Source organism: Branchiostoma belcheri, unplaced genomic scaffold (genome assembly GCF_001625305.1).
Source record: "Branchiostoma belcheri isolate BF01 breed outbred unplaced genomic scaffold, Haploidv18h27 scaffold304, whole genome shotgun sequence".
NCBI classification, from domain to species: Eukaryota; Metazoa; Chordata; class Leptocardii; order Amphioxiformes; family Branchiostomatidae; genus Branchiostoma; species Branchiostoma belcheri.
The window spans coordinates 22,136-35,518 of NW_017803915.1; the positions used below are offsets into that span (position 1 = coordinate 22,136).

The 13,383-nt window shown below is 40.5% G+C and overlaps 2 protein-coding genes across 2 annotated transcripts in view; both read right to left on the reverse strand.

The window, feature by feature from the left end:
• Positions 1–392, reverse strand: part of LOC109474374 (adhesion G-protein coupled receptor G7-like) — an 18,878-nt gene extending 18,486 nt beyond the window's left edge. Inside the window, exon 1 of the mRNA XM_019774666.1 lies at positions 356–392. The gene's annotated coding sequence lies outside the window, so the exon portion shown is untranslated. The remainder of the gene's footprint in view (positions 1–355) is intronic.
• A 4,072-nt stretch (positions 393–4,464) lies between these two features.
• On the reverse strand, positions 4,465–13,153 carry LOC109474362 (P-selectin-like). Its single transcript, XM_019774654.1, has 6 exons — positions 12,933–13,153; positions 10,311–10,886; positions 8,866–9,039; positions 8,500–8,673; positions 5,153–5,269; positions 4,465–4,685 (listed from the first exon to the last, which is right to left on the reverse strand). The coding sequence occupies exons 1-6, from the start codon at positions 12,985–12,987 to the stop codon at positions 4,465–4,467; spliced, it is 1,317 nt and encodes a 438-aa protein (XP_019630213.1). The 5' UTR covers positions 12,988–13,153.
• Between the last annotated feature and the right edge of the window lie 230 nt (positions 13,154–13,383).

Sequence of the window (13,383 nt, forward strand, 5' to 3'; positions counted from 1 at the left end):
GGATTACTCCATGTTCCGTCAGCTTGGCACGTCGGGGTAGCAACGCCGTTCAGTGTGTATCCCGAGTTACAGGTGAAGGTGACCCCGTTCGGGTAGGAGACCGGTCCGGTAGGACTCACCGCTCCGTTAGCTGGTGCCGTCCGAGGCGGACATTGTATGGCTAAAATGGTCAATAAACGTTTATTACGGGGCCTATTTCTGCACTGAAGGAGACCCAATAGGCGATACCTGCCTGTCATGTTTTAAGTAAAGAAATGCCTCGTGTTTCCCTTCGACTGCTCACCTTGCTATCTGGTGGATTTTTGCATACTGCAACACGATGGACATTGTAATTTGTAAAAAAAAGTTATCTTACGTGCGCATGTTGGCACAGGACTGCTCCATGTTCCGTCAGCTTGGCACGTCGGAGAAGCAGCGCCGTTCAGTGTGTATCCCGGGGTTACAGGGTGAAGGTGACCCCCGTTGGGTAGGAGACCGGTCCGGTAGGACTCACCGCTCCGTTAGCTGGGGCCGGCCGAGCCGGGCATTCTAGTTCTGCAGCTAAAAAGCTTTTATCATAAGGATCTTTTGCTGTGCTGAGGATGTGCATTTTATCATGGGTTATTCTTGCATATCAAGCTTTAAAAACAGAGAAGACTCGTGGTTTCCTTCTAACATTCCCTTTACTATCTGCTGTATGTATAGTCTTTTTACTATAGTACAACTTGATAGTGGTAAGAAATATTTAATTGCAAATCGTCTTACCTGTGCATGTTGGCACAGGATTACCCCATGTTCCGTCAGCTGTGCACGTTGTATCAACAGCGCCGTTCAGGATGTATCCCGTGTTACAGGTGAAGGTGACCCCGTTCGGGTAGGAGACCGGTCCGGTAGGACTCACCGCTCCGTTAGCTGGGGCCGGCCGAGCTGGGCATTTTACAACTGAAATGGTCAATAGCATTTAATCATAAGATCTATTTTTGAACTGAAGATGCGCATTGTTATCATCGGTTTCTCCTGTATATCATGATTTGGATACAGAAAGGTCTTTGAAACTTTGTACCCTTTTTTTTGACGTTGTGGTCTTGTGGGTTCCTTATTATATTCTCTTTGCTCTCTGGACATTAGACATTAAAATTATCAACTTGCGAATCATCTTACGTTGTGCATGCTGGTACAGGATTGCTCCATGTTCCATCATCTCGGCACGTCGCAAAAGCGAAGCCGTTCAGCTCGTATCCCTTGTATATTTAATGCCTACTTTTCAATAGGTTATGGAAAACTAGGCGAGGACGCAATTCTTTGTTACAGAAGCATGTAGGGCAGGTCCTCTAGATACTATAAGCGACAGCCAGAAGTACACGGCTAGTTCCAATAATAAAAGAGGTCTCCTTTCCGCTGCCTGTAATAAAAGCGTGCAAATTGCACCAGAAAAGTTGATAACAGACAAAAGAACCGAGCTGAAAAAATTGAATTCGCTTCGAAAACACATTTTCATATTTAAAAGACTCTTAACATTACAATCTGGAATATTGCCACTCCAGGTCCCGTCCCCCTGGCAGGTGACACTGGTACTGCCGTCCAACTCGTACCCCTGGTCACAGCTAAAAGTCACTACGTCTTGGTAGGAGTTGGAACCAACAGGACTTAAACTTCCATTTGTTGGGACAGTGAGTACTGGGCACTCGGCCAAAATTGTTGTGGAAATAAATGTTGTTTGTATTGTGGTAGAATCAGTTGTAGGTTTACTTATAACCCCTGCAATTGAAAGTACAGATAGAAACAATTTGGGCAAAGTAGAGAATCAAATCACCATGTATTCCTTCTGCAGAATATGGCATGTACATCTTGGTTATAAAGCGACATTTTAACTTAGCTTGTATCGACTAAATGTAGCATATATAAACTTGCAGGTGATCTTACCTTGGCATGTTGGTACAGGATTGCTCCACGTTCCGTCAGCTTGGCACGTCTGAGTAGCAATGCCGTTCAGTGTGTATCCCGAGTTACATGTGAAGGTGACCGAGTTCGGGTAGGAGACCGCTCCGGTTGGACTCACTGCTCCGTTAGCTGGGGCCGTCCTAGGTGGACATTGTATGGCTGAAATGGTCAATAACCGTTTATTACGGGGCCTATTTCTGTACTGAGGGAGCCTAAATGGGCAATACCTGTCTATCATGTTTTGAATAACGAAAGGCTGCGTGATTCGATCCCTTCGACTGCTCATCTTGCTATCTGGTGGATATTTGTATACTGTGACTTGATGGACATTGCAATTTGTCAAAAAATGCAAGTTATCTTACGTGCACATGTTGGTACAGGACTGCCCCACGTTCCGTCTGCTTGGCACGTTGCAAAAGCGAAGCCGTTTAGCACGTATCCCGAGTTACAGGTGAAGGTGACCCCGTTCAGGTAGGAGACCGCTCCGGTAGGACTCACCGCTCCGTTAGCTGGGGCCGCCCGAGCTGGACATACTGCAACTGTAATGGCCCATAGCCTTTAATCATAAAATCTATTTTTGATTCGAAGATGCGCATTGTAATTATTTTCAATATATCATGTTTTGAATACAGAAAGGTCTTTGAAACTTTGAACCCGTGACTTGAGCTTGTATCCCCAGTGATGAACCGGGACGAGGGGAGATACAAGCTCAGCCACGTTTGGGATTGCATTCTCGCCGCAAAAGCGCCACCTACATTGGCGTTAAATGGCGGCGAGTTGCAGAACTCCAGTCAGAATCTCTGAGGAAGGTGTCTGATAGACATCGAAACGTAAGTAGGTGAGAAACTTAATGGTTGTGTAAGAAGAAAATTCTATACCCTATTTTAATATTGCTATTCCCTAAAAGGGGCAAATTCATCTTACGTGTGCATGTAGGTACAGTATTGCTCCATGTTCCGTCAGCTCGGCAAGTCGCAGTAACAGCGCCGTTCAGTACGTAACCCGGGTTACAGGAGAACCCGACAACGGTCTGGTAGGAGTTGATTCCATTAACTGGGCCATTTAGAGTTGGACATGTTCTGGCTACAATGGAAAGTAATATATATATAAATTAGAATATTTTTTCATGTATATGCCATATTTAGAGTAGAATCCTACGTGGGTAATAGACATTTTGTTTAACCCTTTCTAGACTGGGCTTTTTTGGGGATCCATGGGACGGGGGGGGGGGACTCATTCGCCCCCTCCCCCTCAGAACTCATGAACAGTACATTGTATGACCACCAAATTCTTACAAGATGGGGAACTAGTAATAATCATAACAACACTTTTCATTATTATGGCGTTATTTCATTATTCAATCATTATGGCGTAATATGACGTCATTATGACGTCAGTCATGTTAATTTATTGCCTAAAATCATCTAAATCGGTTTTCTCGTAAAACGTAATGATACACAACATAAAATTAAAAAAAAGTGTTTATAATAGAATATTGAGGTCTACTAAAACATATGTTGCCCATAGCAACACTAGTGTCGTCAAAAAATGAAGTCATGCGTATTTAAACTAACGGCGATCTTGGATTGTCAACCTTGAATTTTCAAATTATCATTTTGTTCAACGTAAAGCCTAAAATGACAATGGAATGGACAAAACAGGTTAAAATGAACCTTTAAAATAAAAAAGTTGAAATAGTGATGCAATTTTCAGGCAAAAAGCCTGATCAATTTTTTAAATGGTCCGCCATCTTAGATTTTAAACAATGCCGTCGTCAAATTAACGCAAATTACGCATAATAAGTGATAGAAATTACATAAAATTACATAAAATTACATTAGAGCATGTTTAAATTAACACAAAAGTCTAAAAATTGTATCGTTTAAGCCAAAATTGTTGCCAACAGTATTTTAGGTAAAATCAACAAGTTTGATGGCTCAAGCGCAAGCCGTTCGTACGCTATCTGACATCAAAGTTTCCGCGGGCACTTTTAGTCCCCCCCCCCACCAGTCTAGATAGGGTTAAGCGCTACTCTCATGCATTCACGAATTCAGGTTCAACTGACGTTCGGGAGCACTCTGACCAGATATAGGCCATGCATAACTTTCTCTGCGAATAAAAAAAACGACTTCGAGTGGAAATTGACCCCTTATCATGAAAACGCTTCGGAACACTGCTAACGTACCCCCAAACGTGCTTGGTTGGACAAAAAACAGCCAAATATGATTGAACCTTCCAGCAGATCCCCGAATGTTTCAGCCTTTTAAAACATCTGGCTGAATAGTAGCCGAATTCGCTGAAATAAGAGATTCGCCACATTTTGACAATGGCAGACCTGGTTGAGACCCCCACCAACAACAAAACAAACAAACGTACAGAATTTCGTTCTCTTTCCCTAATTCGTTCAGTGACCTAAGAATTCGTTGGTTGCCCATAAACGTTGCTGACATTTGAGTTTTTGGTCGCGCAGAGAGGTCGCCGTAATGATTCCACTTGAGCACGTTTTTCGCGCAGTTCCGCGCTGTCATTGCGCTCTGGCCAATTTCAGAGCGCAGTAAGAGCACCACAAAGTGGAATGGGGGCCTTACGGTTGCATGTCGGTGGACTCGCACTCCAGGTGCCATTCAGTAGGCAGGTAAGGCTGGCTGTGCCGACCAGGCTGTACCCCGGGTTACAGGTGAAGGTGACCACGTCCTGGTACTGACGTCTGCCTGTGGGACTCAGCGCGCCGTTCACTGGTGCCGTCAGAACATGGCATTGTACGACTGAAAAAAAAATAGAATGAGAACAAAAAACGAGACTGAGAAGGACTTTTTTTAATCTGTCAGCTCTCACTCAGCATTAGCAGCAGGACTGCCTTCAAAGTTTTGCGCTGAGAAAAGAATTAACTTAAGGTTGGAATCTTTGTCTGTCCCTGAACTCAGTGATCTTCCTTGGAAGACTGTTCCAGAGCCTAACAGTTGTTGGTACAAAAGTTCTCATATGATTGTTCATTTGTTATGGCCATATTGGTTTATCTATATGGATGGCATTTCAATTTACTTTTAATTAAGTAGGCAACCTTTTTATCGGCACGCTCGCCTTAGTTTTGGGATTTCCAAAGGATGTCATCTATATAATCAAATCAACATGCCCAAACAATCACTATCACTAAAAAAAAAACGATAGCGAAACTTGTCAGAATAAATAATAATTGCAACAGAATCTCAGTTTTTTTCAACTTTTGACGAACCTGAGCAGTTGAAACCGTCGCCCACGAGTCCTACGTCACAGCTGCACTCAAAGGTACTTCCCAACAGTCGGCAGGTGGCGTTGTTGTCACATGGGTGTGGCTCACACAGGTTAGCAGCTGTGAGATAGAATTTCATTAGCTCTAATAAAAATTTTGTGCTTGTGTCTAACCTTTCGCCTTATATTGTCAATGCAAACACGATGTTGTTTCCATCTAATTACGGCATGCGCAGGTGAACTTTTATTGCACAACAGTTGTCCTAGGAAGAATGCATTGTCTTTCCTTTTATGCCCCTTATTTTTTTAACCCAATTACATGTATGGTTAGTTCTTCAGAGATGCAACATATCAAACTAATTTCTTCTCAAATACCTATCTAATTATAATGTGCGTTAGCGTACTGTAATAGAAATGGGCATCTTTTCTTGAAGTATATTATGCATATGAAAAGAGAGAGGATAATATCATTCTAAAGTATGCATAGACAAGCATGAGGCGCGACAGTACATTTGGAACAGTAGACGCATTCAGTAACTTGTATAGGTGTAACACTCACCGTTACAAATTGACTCTCTTATAGGTGCAACTTGTGCATCTTGAACAAGGAAGTCATGGTCCGTCACTCTGAACACCCTGCTCGGATCACCAGCAATAGCCTCTATATTAGCTTGACTAATGTCACTTTCCTCGCCAACTCCCACAACAAACACAGTGATGCCCATGTCTCGTACTAACTGTGCCGGGAGCCTTATGTCGTCCTCAGATTCATCGTCGGTTATAACGATCAAAAAGTCAAGAGTACTATTCCGTCCGCAATTTTCTTCGAGGAAGGAATAGTTGCGCACGTGATCGAGACCAAGTCCTGTGAAAGTAAGGCCTCTGTCGTAGGGAATGTTACGAATCTCTTGCAAGAGCTCAACTCTGGTGTAATTTTCATTGAGCTTGATACGAGTAACCTGAGCATCCATGTTGCTAAACGTCACAACACTGACCCTCGTGTCGTTTTCTCCGAGTGTAAAATAGTTGACTACATTCTGCACGAACGACTTTGCATCTTCAAAACCGCTTGTCCTCCAACTTTGCGAACTTTCTAGAAGGAAGACCAGGTCTACTGGATAAGAACACGTAGTGCCTGAAATTGATAAAATCTGATTTGAATAAAAATGTATTGTTGACACCAAATAAACTAGTCATAACTTAGTTTGTCGGCATTAGCGTAGGTCAGCTGCCCGTCCTCCGGTTTCTATGTATAACACCGAGCAGATTATTATTGGAATGAGCAGAGCACTTTGGACTAATGCCTCTATTTACAGCTTAGAGGTACATATCCAATATTTTGTCAAAAACTTCTCTGTTACATAGCGGATCATAATGACCCCCAGTGGGGGTCTTCACTCTTCGTTAAAAATTGAAAAATCTCATATAACAATCTTGATATTTTTTAAAGCATCTCGAGATGCTTTGGAAAAATCTCAAGATACTTTGAAAACATTTGGAAAGATCTTGAGACCTTTTGTTTTCATCTCAAGATTTTCTGAAAGATCTGGAGATTGTCATGAACAATCTCAAGATTGTCTTATAAGATCTCAAGATTTCGTCTAAAATATTGAGATCTTGAGAATGAATCTTGAGATTTTTCAATTTTTAACGAAGCGTGAATGGTCAGAGGCATTAGGCCAAAGTGCTCTGCTCATTCCAATAATAATCTGCTCGCTGTTGTATATATATATATATCTACGACGTCACAAAACTGAACCGAGATCTGTTTTAGAATGATGCATGTGAAAAAAACTCCAGTACATCACCTACTGCACGTGCCGGTAATACGACCAATACAAATTGGACAAATTCATTGGACCAGTGTGAGTCATGGGTCACCGGCAGTTATTTAAAAGCTGCTAGTGTATCGGATACGCTCCATTTCCCATGGGGTGTCAGGTCGTTACCTCAAAAGTGGTCGGTTATTAGAATAAGCAACCACTTTTTGGACTGTACCATTATACAGGGGACATGAAACTAACGGCGATGCTAAGACTTGTAGTTTTTACTTGTGAAATCGTACGTAGTTTATTTTGTATATTTTCAAACTAAAACAAAATTGAAAAAAATATAAATGAAATTTAAAAAGAAAAGACTAAACATAATTTGACACCCCCACGAAAATTCGCAATGTTCCAATGTCACGTTGTCACCGTAGATTGTTTACTGTCTGCACCATCTTGTTTCATGTAACATAGAAAATGAGAGGTATTTTTTTTGCAATTGAGGAATTTCAAAAAGGAATTTGTGCAAAATAACTGTGCCAGTCGTATTGTCTATATGATAATAACTTTGATGCTCCGCCTAATCCTCGGTGTATACGGTGAGATAATCCCTGGTCAGGTGCAATAACCACCTCACATACCACATCGTTCGTTACCCTACGCTCACTCTGGGGTTTATTCGGTGGTTATCGCACCTGACCATGGGGTATCTCACCATATACACCTTGAGGCGGGGCATTAACAATTTAGTTACGGGGGAAAAGAGCCATCTGATTGGTCGATGTCTTCTAGCTACATGATTGATACTCTTTAAACGTATGCAATAAACCTGATTCTTTGAAAGCGCTTAGTTTGACCTATGTAGGAATCCAAAAGGACTCTCCTCTGTTGGTTGAACTCTCAGTTGGAGAACAATTTAATTTATCTTTATCTATTTTAGCAACTCAAATGAACTTCCACGTTAACCTGAGATTTTGTATAGGACATCCTTGGATACATGCCCACAGAATATTACTAATATGCTTTTGGCATGTCACTTTAAATTATGTAAAATGGGAATTTTTATATTTTTCTTACTAAAATGTGCATTTTTGGATCCTGAGCGCTAACATGAAAACCATATGACCTGAAATTTAGCATAAGGCTAGCCTTTTACTAAATGCAATAGACTTTAGAGTTCAGTATTCAGATTTAGCCATTCAAAAGACTTATTTACCTTTCTAGTACTTTCAGTTAAAACATCCACTGTAGCTTGAAAACCCAAATCCTCAACTAATAGTACTAAATAGAACACTGGTTCTACGGCTTCCATCAGCAGAAGGCGCAATAAGATTCTATTGCTGCATGGGTGTATAGACTATTGGAACACATATAACATTTTGGACAGGGGTGATTGTGAGGAACAGTACATTTGTGCGGGAGGGTCCACTTCTGGTATGTTCATTTACTCCCAAAGAAATGTTAGCCTTTCTATAGTACATGTAGAATTATGCTGTTTGAATAAACAAAGTTAACGTGGTTACCTTTTAACATGCTCTTTTCTATCTGGTAAATTTCTGTATTCTGTGATGTCAAAACGCCTTACGTGTGCATGTTGGTACAGGATTGTCCCATGTTCCGTCAGCTTGGCACGTCGTATTAGTGGTGCCGTTCAGTACGTATCCAGTGTTACAGGTAAAGTTGACCACGGTCTGGTAGGAGGTCACTGTGGTACTGAGCGCTCCGTTAGCTGGGGCCGTCAATATTGGGCATTGGATCGCTAAAATAGTAAAAAAAACACGTTATTACTGAAATATATTTCTATACAGAAGATGCATACCAGAAGTGACCTCTACAGAAGTGACCTCTTTTATACTATTTTTTTAAATACAGAAAGTTTATAGTTACAGCAAGTACCTGTACCGGCCATGAATCCGATTGCTATCACATATCAACTTCGAAATCGTCTTACGTGTGCATGTTGGTACAGGATTAGTCCATGTAATGTCAGCTGTGCACGTTGCAGTAACAGCGCCATTCAGTACGTATCCCGTGTTACAGGTGAAGGTGACCACGGTCTGGTAGGAGGTCGCTGTGGTACTGAGCGCTCCGTTATCTGGGGCGGTCAGAGCTGGACATTGGGTTGCTGTAATCAAGTGAAAGGTTCATTTTTGTCAAAGCTGGGAAGAAAAACACAACGACGTAGAACAGGCATGCAAGTTTTAACCTCAGTGCACGTCGTAAAAGTTTTATTTTAGCTTGTTGCTTGAAATAATATTATAGCAAAAAAGGTTTTTTCGTTAACATTTACAGGTAATGAATCTTATTTGCCCCACAAAAAGGCAATTTTAGACGAATGTACTGTTCTGTCAGAACCTAATGAATAGACAAATAGAGTTCCAGGATCTCATACCTTCGCCAAATGATGTTAGCATTTATGACTAAGAAATTGTAGATTAATCTGAATTGTTGTGCATAAGGATGCTCAATTACATGAATTATGTGTTGATCATATTCTACACCAAAAGGCAGTCTTATCTTTACAAAGAATGTCATGATAGCATTTCCTCATAAATTATGCAAATGAGGTCTGTATTAAAATATGTTATGTTTAATGATGTTCACCTGCACTTAACTTTCAAATGCCAAAGTATGAAATTTTAAGCAGTTACAACATTGAATTATGACATGTCCTCATTACTTATGCAAATTAAGTCTTCATTTGCATAATCAAATTCTCTCGTTCTTCACTATGTGTCACAAGCTTTAATAGTTCTATCATGGAATGCAGTTGATTTAGAGAATTTCATCATTGATTATGCAAATTGCATCCATATATGCATCATTCTAATATTAATATATCATTTAAACTACCTTCGTAACAAAAATCATGACGATCCATCAATCGGTTCTTGAGTTATTCTCCTTTGAACATTTTTCAACAAACGCCTCTGTAGTTCCAGAGCGAGATGGCTCAAGCCCAAGAGCTATCTACCATGCAAAGTTTGTGATCCTAGCATGTCTAGATCACGAGTTATAAAAACCGAAAGTTCTGCTGCAGTACCATTACCAACATCTAATTATTTCTATGTCTCATCAAGACCTACTCAACTACTTCATATCAAGACAATCCATCAAAGCTTTCTTGACTCATCTGTTCACAAACACAAACAAACACACACACACACACACACACACACACACACACACAAACACAAACACACACACACACACAAACAAACACACACAAACACACACAAACAAACATACACAAACACACGAACGCCTCTGCAAACATAGCCTTCTTGGCGAAGATAAAAAGTACAAAATCATTCTTTTGTGCCCAAAGGTGCCCATGAGGTGTGACAGTACATTATAAAAGTATGAATAAGCTGGTGCGTCATACATAGTACTTACCGTCACAAATAGCCTCTCTAATAATCCTGGGGTGTGAGTCGTCCACAAGAAAGTCATGGTCCGTCAGTCTGAACACCCTGCTCGGATCTCCAGCAATAGTCTCTAGAGTAGCTTGACTTATGTCGCTTTCCTCGCCAACGCCCACAGCAAACACGGTGATGCCCATATCACGTACTGACTGTGCCGGGCCGCTGACGGAGTCCTCAGGTTCATCGTCGGTTAATAAAATCAAAAAGTCAAGAGTATTACTCCGCCGGCCATTTTCTTCGAGGAAAGAATAGTTGCGTACGTGATCGAGACCAAGTCCTGTAAAGGTATGGCCTCTGTCGTACGGAATGTTGCGAATTCCAGTTAAGAGCTCAACTCTGGTGTAATTGTCATTGAGCTTGATACGAGTGACCTGAGCGTCGATGTTGCTGTACGTAACAACACCGACCCTCGTGTCGTCTTCACCCAGCGTAAAATAGTTGACTACATTCTGCACAAACGTCTTTGCTTCCTCAAAACCACTTGTCCTGAAACTCTCCGAGCTGTCTAGGAGGAAGACCAGGTCTACTGGATGAGGGCACATTGTGGCTGAAAAGAAAAAAAAAGGAAAAAAAAAACAAGAGTTCCGAGATCTCATACCTCCATGAAATGTGGGCTTGATATGTTAATATAAATTTCTTCTTTAATTATGCAAATGACCTTTGCATTAACATATGCATCGTGATGTTAACTTTTTATTAACTTACAGATGTCCCAAGTATGACATTCCCATCATTCACCATTAAGATATAATAGCATTTTATCATAACAAGGTATTTTCATCATTTTCGGTAGGTAGGTAGCCGAGAGAGAGGTGTACATAATTAAATGCAAATTATCAAAATTAGGTCATCATTTGCATAATTAGTAGCTGTTGATGTTCCATCCTCCATAGGTTACATACATTACATGACATTTGTATAAAAGTACTATAATGTAAAACACTGTAATTATAGAATTTCCTGATTAATTATGCAAATAAAGTCATCATGTGCATAATTTGCATTTATTTATGTACCTCTCTCTCTCAGCTACCTACCTACCGAAAATGATGAAAATACGTTGTTCCTATCTGGACTTTTTGGCTTTGAAAGATTTCGCCAAAAGGTCCCCTGCAGTTCCAGAACAAGCTGCTAGGGGACTTAATCCTGACAGGAAACTTATTCCACTTATTCCTGACAGGAAAATCTATCTGTCACCAAAAAGTCAAGACCATAGCATGTTCAGGACAAAAGATACAAAAACCGGAAGTTCTGCTACAGTACCAAGGTCATCCACCAGGAGGCCCATATTCAAACTTGACCTTCGTCTTCCTAAGACTTACCAGCATGCCAAATATCATCACAATCCATAAATGCGTTATGAAATTATGCTGACTACAAATTTGCGGAAACACAAACACACACACAGACAGACAGACAGACACACACACACACACACACACACGCAGACAGACGCGCCAAAAACAATATCTCCATTTTCATGGAGGTAAAAACATGCCCACCTATTGTGTCTGCACAATAAAGTAGATACTACTAATTAGAAAAAAAAGATTTCAAAATGTATCAAATTAAAAGATCAAATTGCATTATTTTAAGCCATTAATCACTATGGTCGTATACTCGTCGTATGTAATGGTCGTATATAAAACTTTCAGACTTTTTTTTTTGATTAACGTAACCGCGAATTAAAATATGTATTTATATGTTTACTTAAACATAAACACATCATGGTGAACCTTGGGTAAATACAGAAACGCAAAATTATACAGCAACCGCCATGCATCAGCTTATGATGACGGAAGACGAAAAAATAAATAAAAAATACTACGGATATGCAACTTTAATAAAAGAAGTAATTAAAATACGCCAATGTATATTTTGTTCTTGACATAATTTCAATACGCTTTACAGTTACTGCTGAACAGCACGATTACATATGTGTCTGTCGCATTGATGCACTTACCTAGTGGAGCTGGGATAGTCTGGGAGACAGCTGGAAAAAAGTAGATAAATGTATCCTATTATTCATCAATGAAGAACCGAAGAACGATAGCGCCATCTTCACAATACCCGTTAAAAATTACCAATTCCTGTAGAGTCGATTAAATGTAACATAATCTAACGCAATATTGTTAACATCAATATTCAAGGTCAAAGTTGACCAGCTAGTAGGGCTTTGGGGGAGGGGGTGCTAGTACGTGCTGTTTTATAATTGTATGTCATTTCTAATCGTGAAAACGGCATGTCAAACTAGAAAAAGAGACGCTGTGAACATTTGCATACCCCTTTAATTATACTAATTAATTGCAAATGATGTGTTATTTGTTCAGTCCGTAACTCAGGAACTAGAAAAGAGAAGGAAACTAAGGGAACACAACAGTTCACAACAAACATGGCCGCGCCATACAAATCTACTGACAAAACAAAGACTCTATATCACGTATTAGACGCCAGACAAGGCTTTAACATCACTAGCCCTTCAGCTAGGACTACAAGCAACGTAACCGTATATAAAGGGTTATATGCTGCAAAAAAATAAGTAGAAATCTAGTCAAGTTAACTCAAATTTGTACGGAGATATGTTTGTACTTACCCAAGCTAAAATTAGCCACCATGAGTGCGCCAACTATCCCCAGGGCAAACTTCATTGTGTACGTGAACAGCAGAACACTTATATTGTCGTCGTCTTAAAATTATCCGTCTGACTTGAAGTTGCACGTTGTATCTCACAAGATATGTCTGGTGTCCTGACGAACACTCACACAGGGTTTTCTTTAGACAAACACAGACACAGTTTCTTCTTCAGAACAAACAAACCTGCCTAAACCGTGTCCCGTTTCCTTGTGGCCCCACAAAAGATGTATAATTGTGTTCCTCAAATTAAAGGTCACGGGTCACATAACTTGGTAAAGCGTCGGCCAAAAATGCCTTAGGCGTCTTCGTCTTTTACCTGTGTGTTTGTGTTGTCATTGTATAAATATGTTTTATCGTGTGGGGTCGTGTGGCGTGGCGGCAGAATGCTCGACTCGGAACCAAGAGGTCCC

Excerpts from the sequence above, each read along its gene's own strand:
- LOC109474362 (XM_019774654.1), bottom strand. The coding sequence starts at position 12,987 with ATGAAGTTTGCCCTGGGGATAGTTGGCGCACTCATGGTGGCTAATTTT. Across the intron at positions 8,674-8,865 it reads TCCTGTACCAACATGCACAC|CGATCCAATGCCCAATATTG; the intron begins GTAAGACGATTT and ends TTACTATTTTAG. Across the intron at positions 5,270-8,499 it reads TCCTGTACCAACATGCACAC|CTGCTAACCTGTGTGAGCCA; the intron begins GTAAGGCGTTTT and ends TCTATCTCACAG.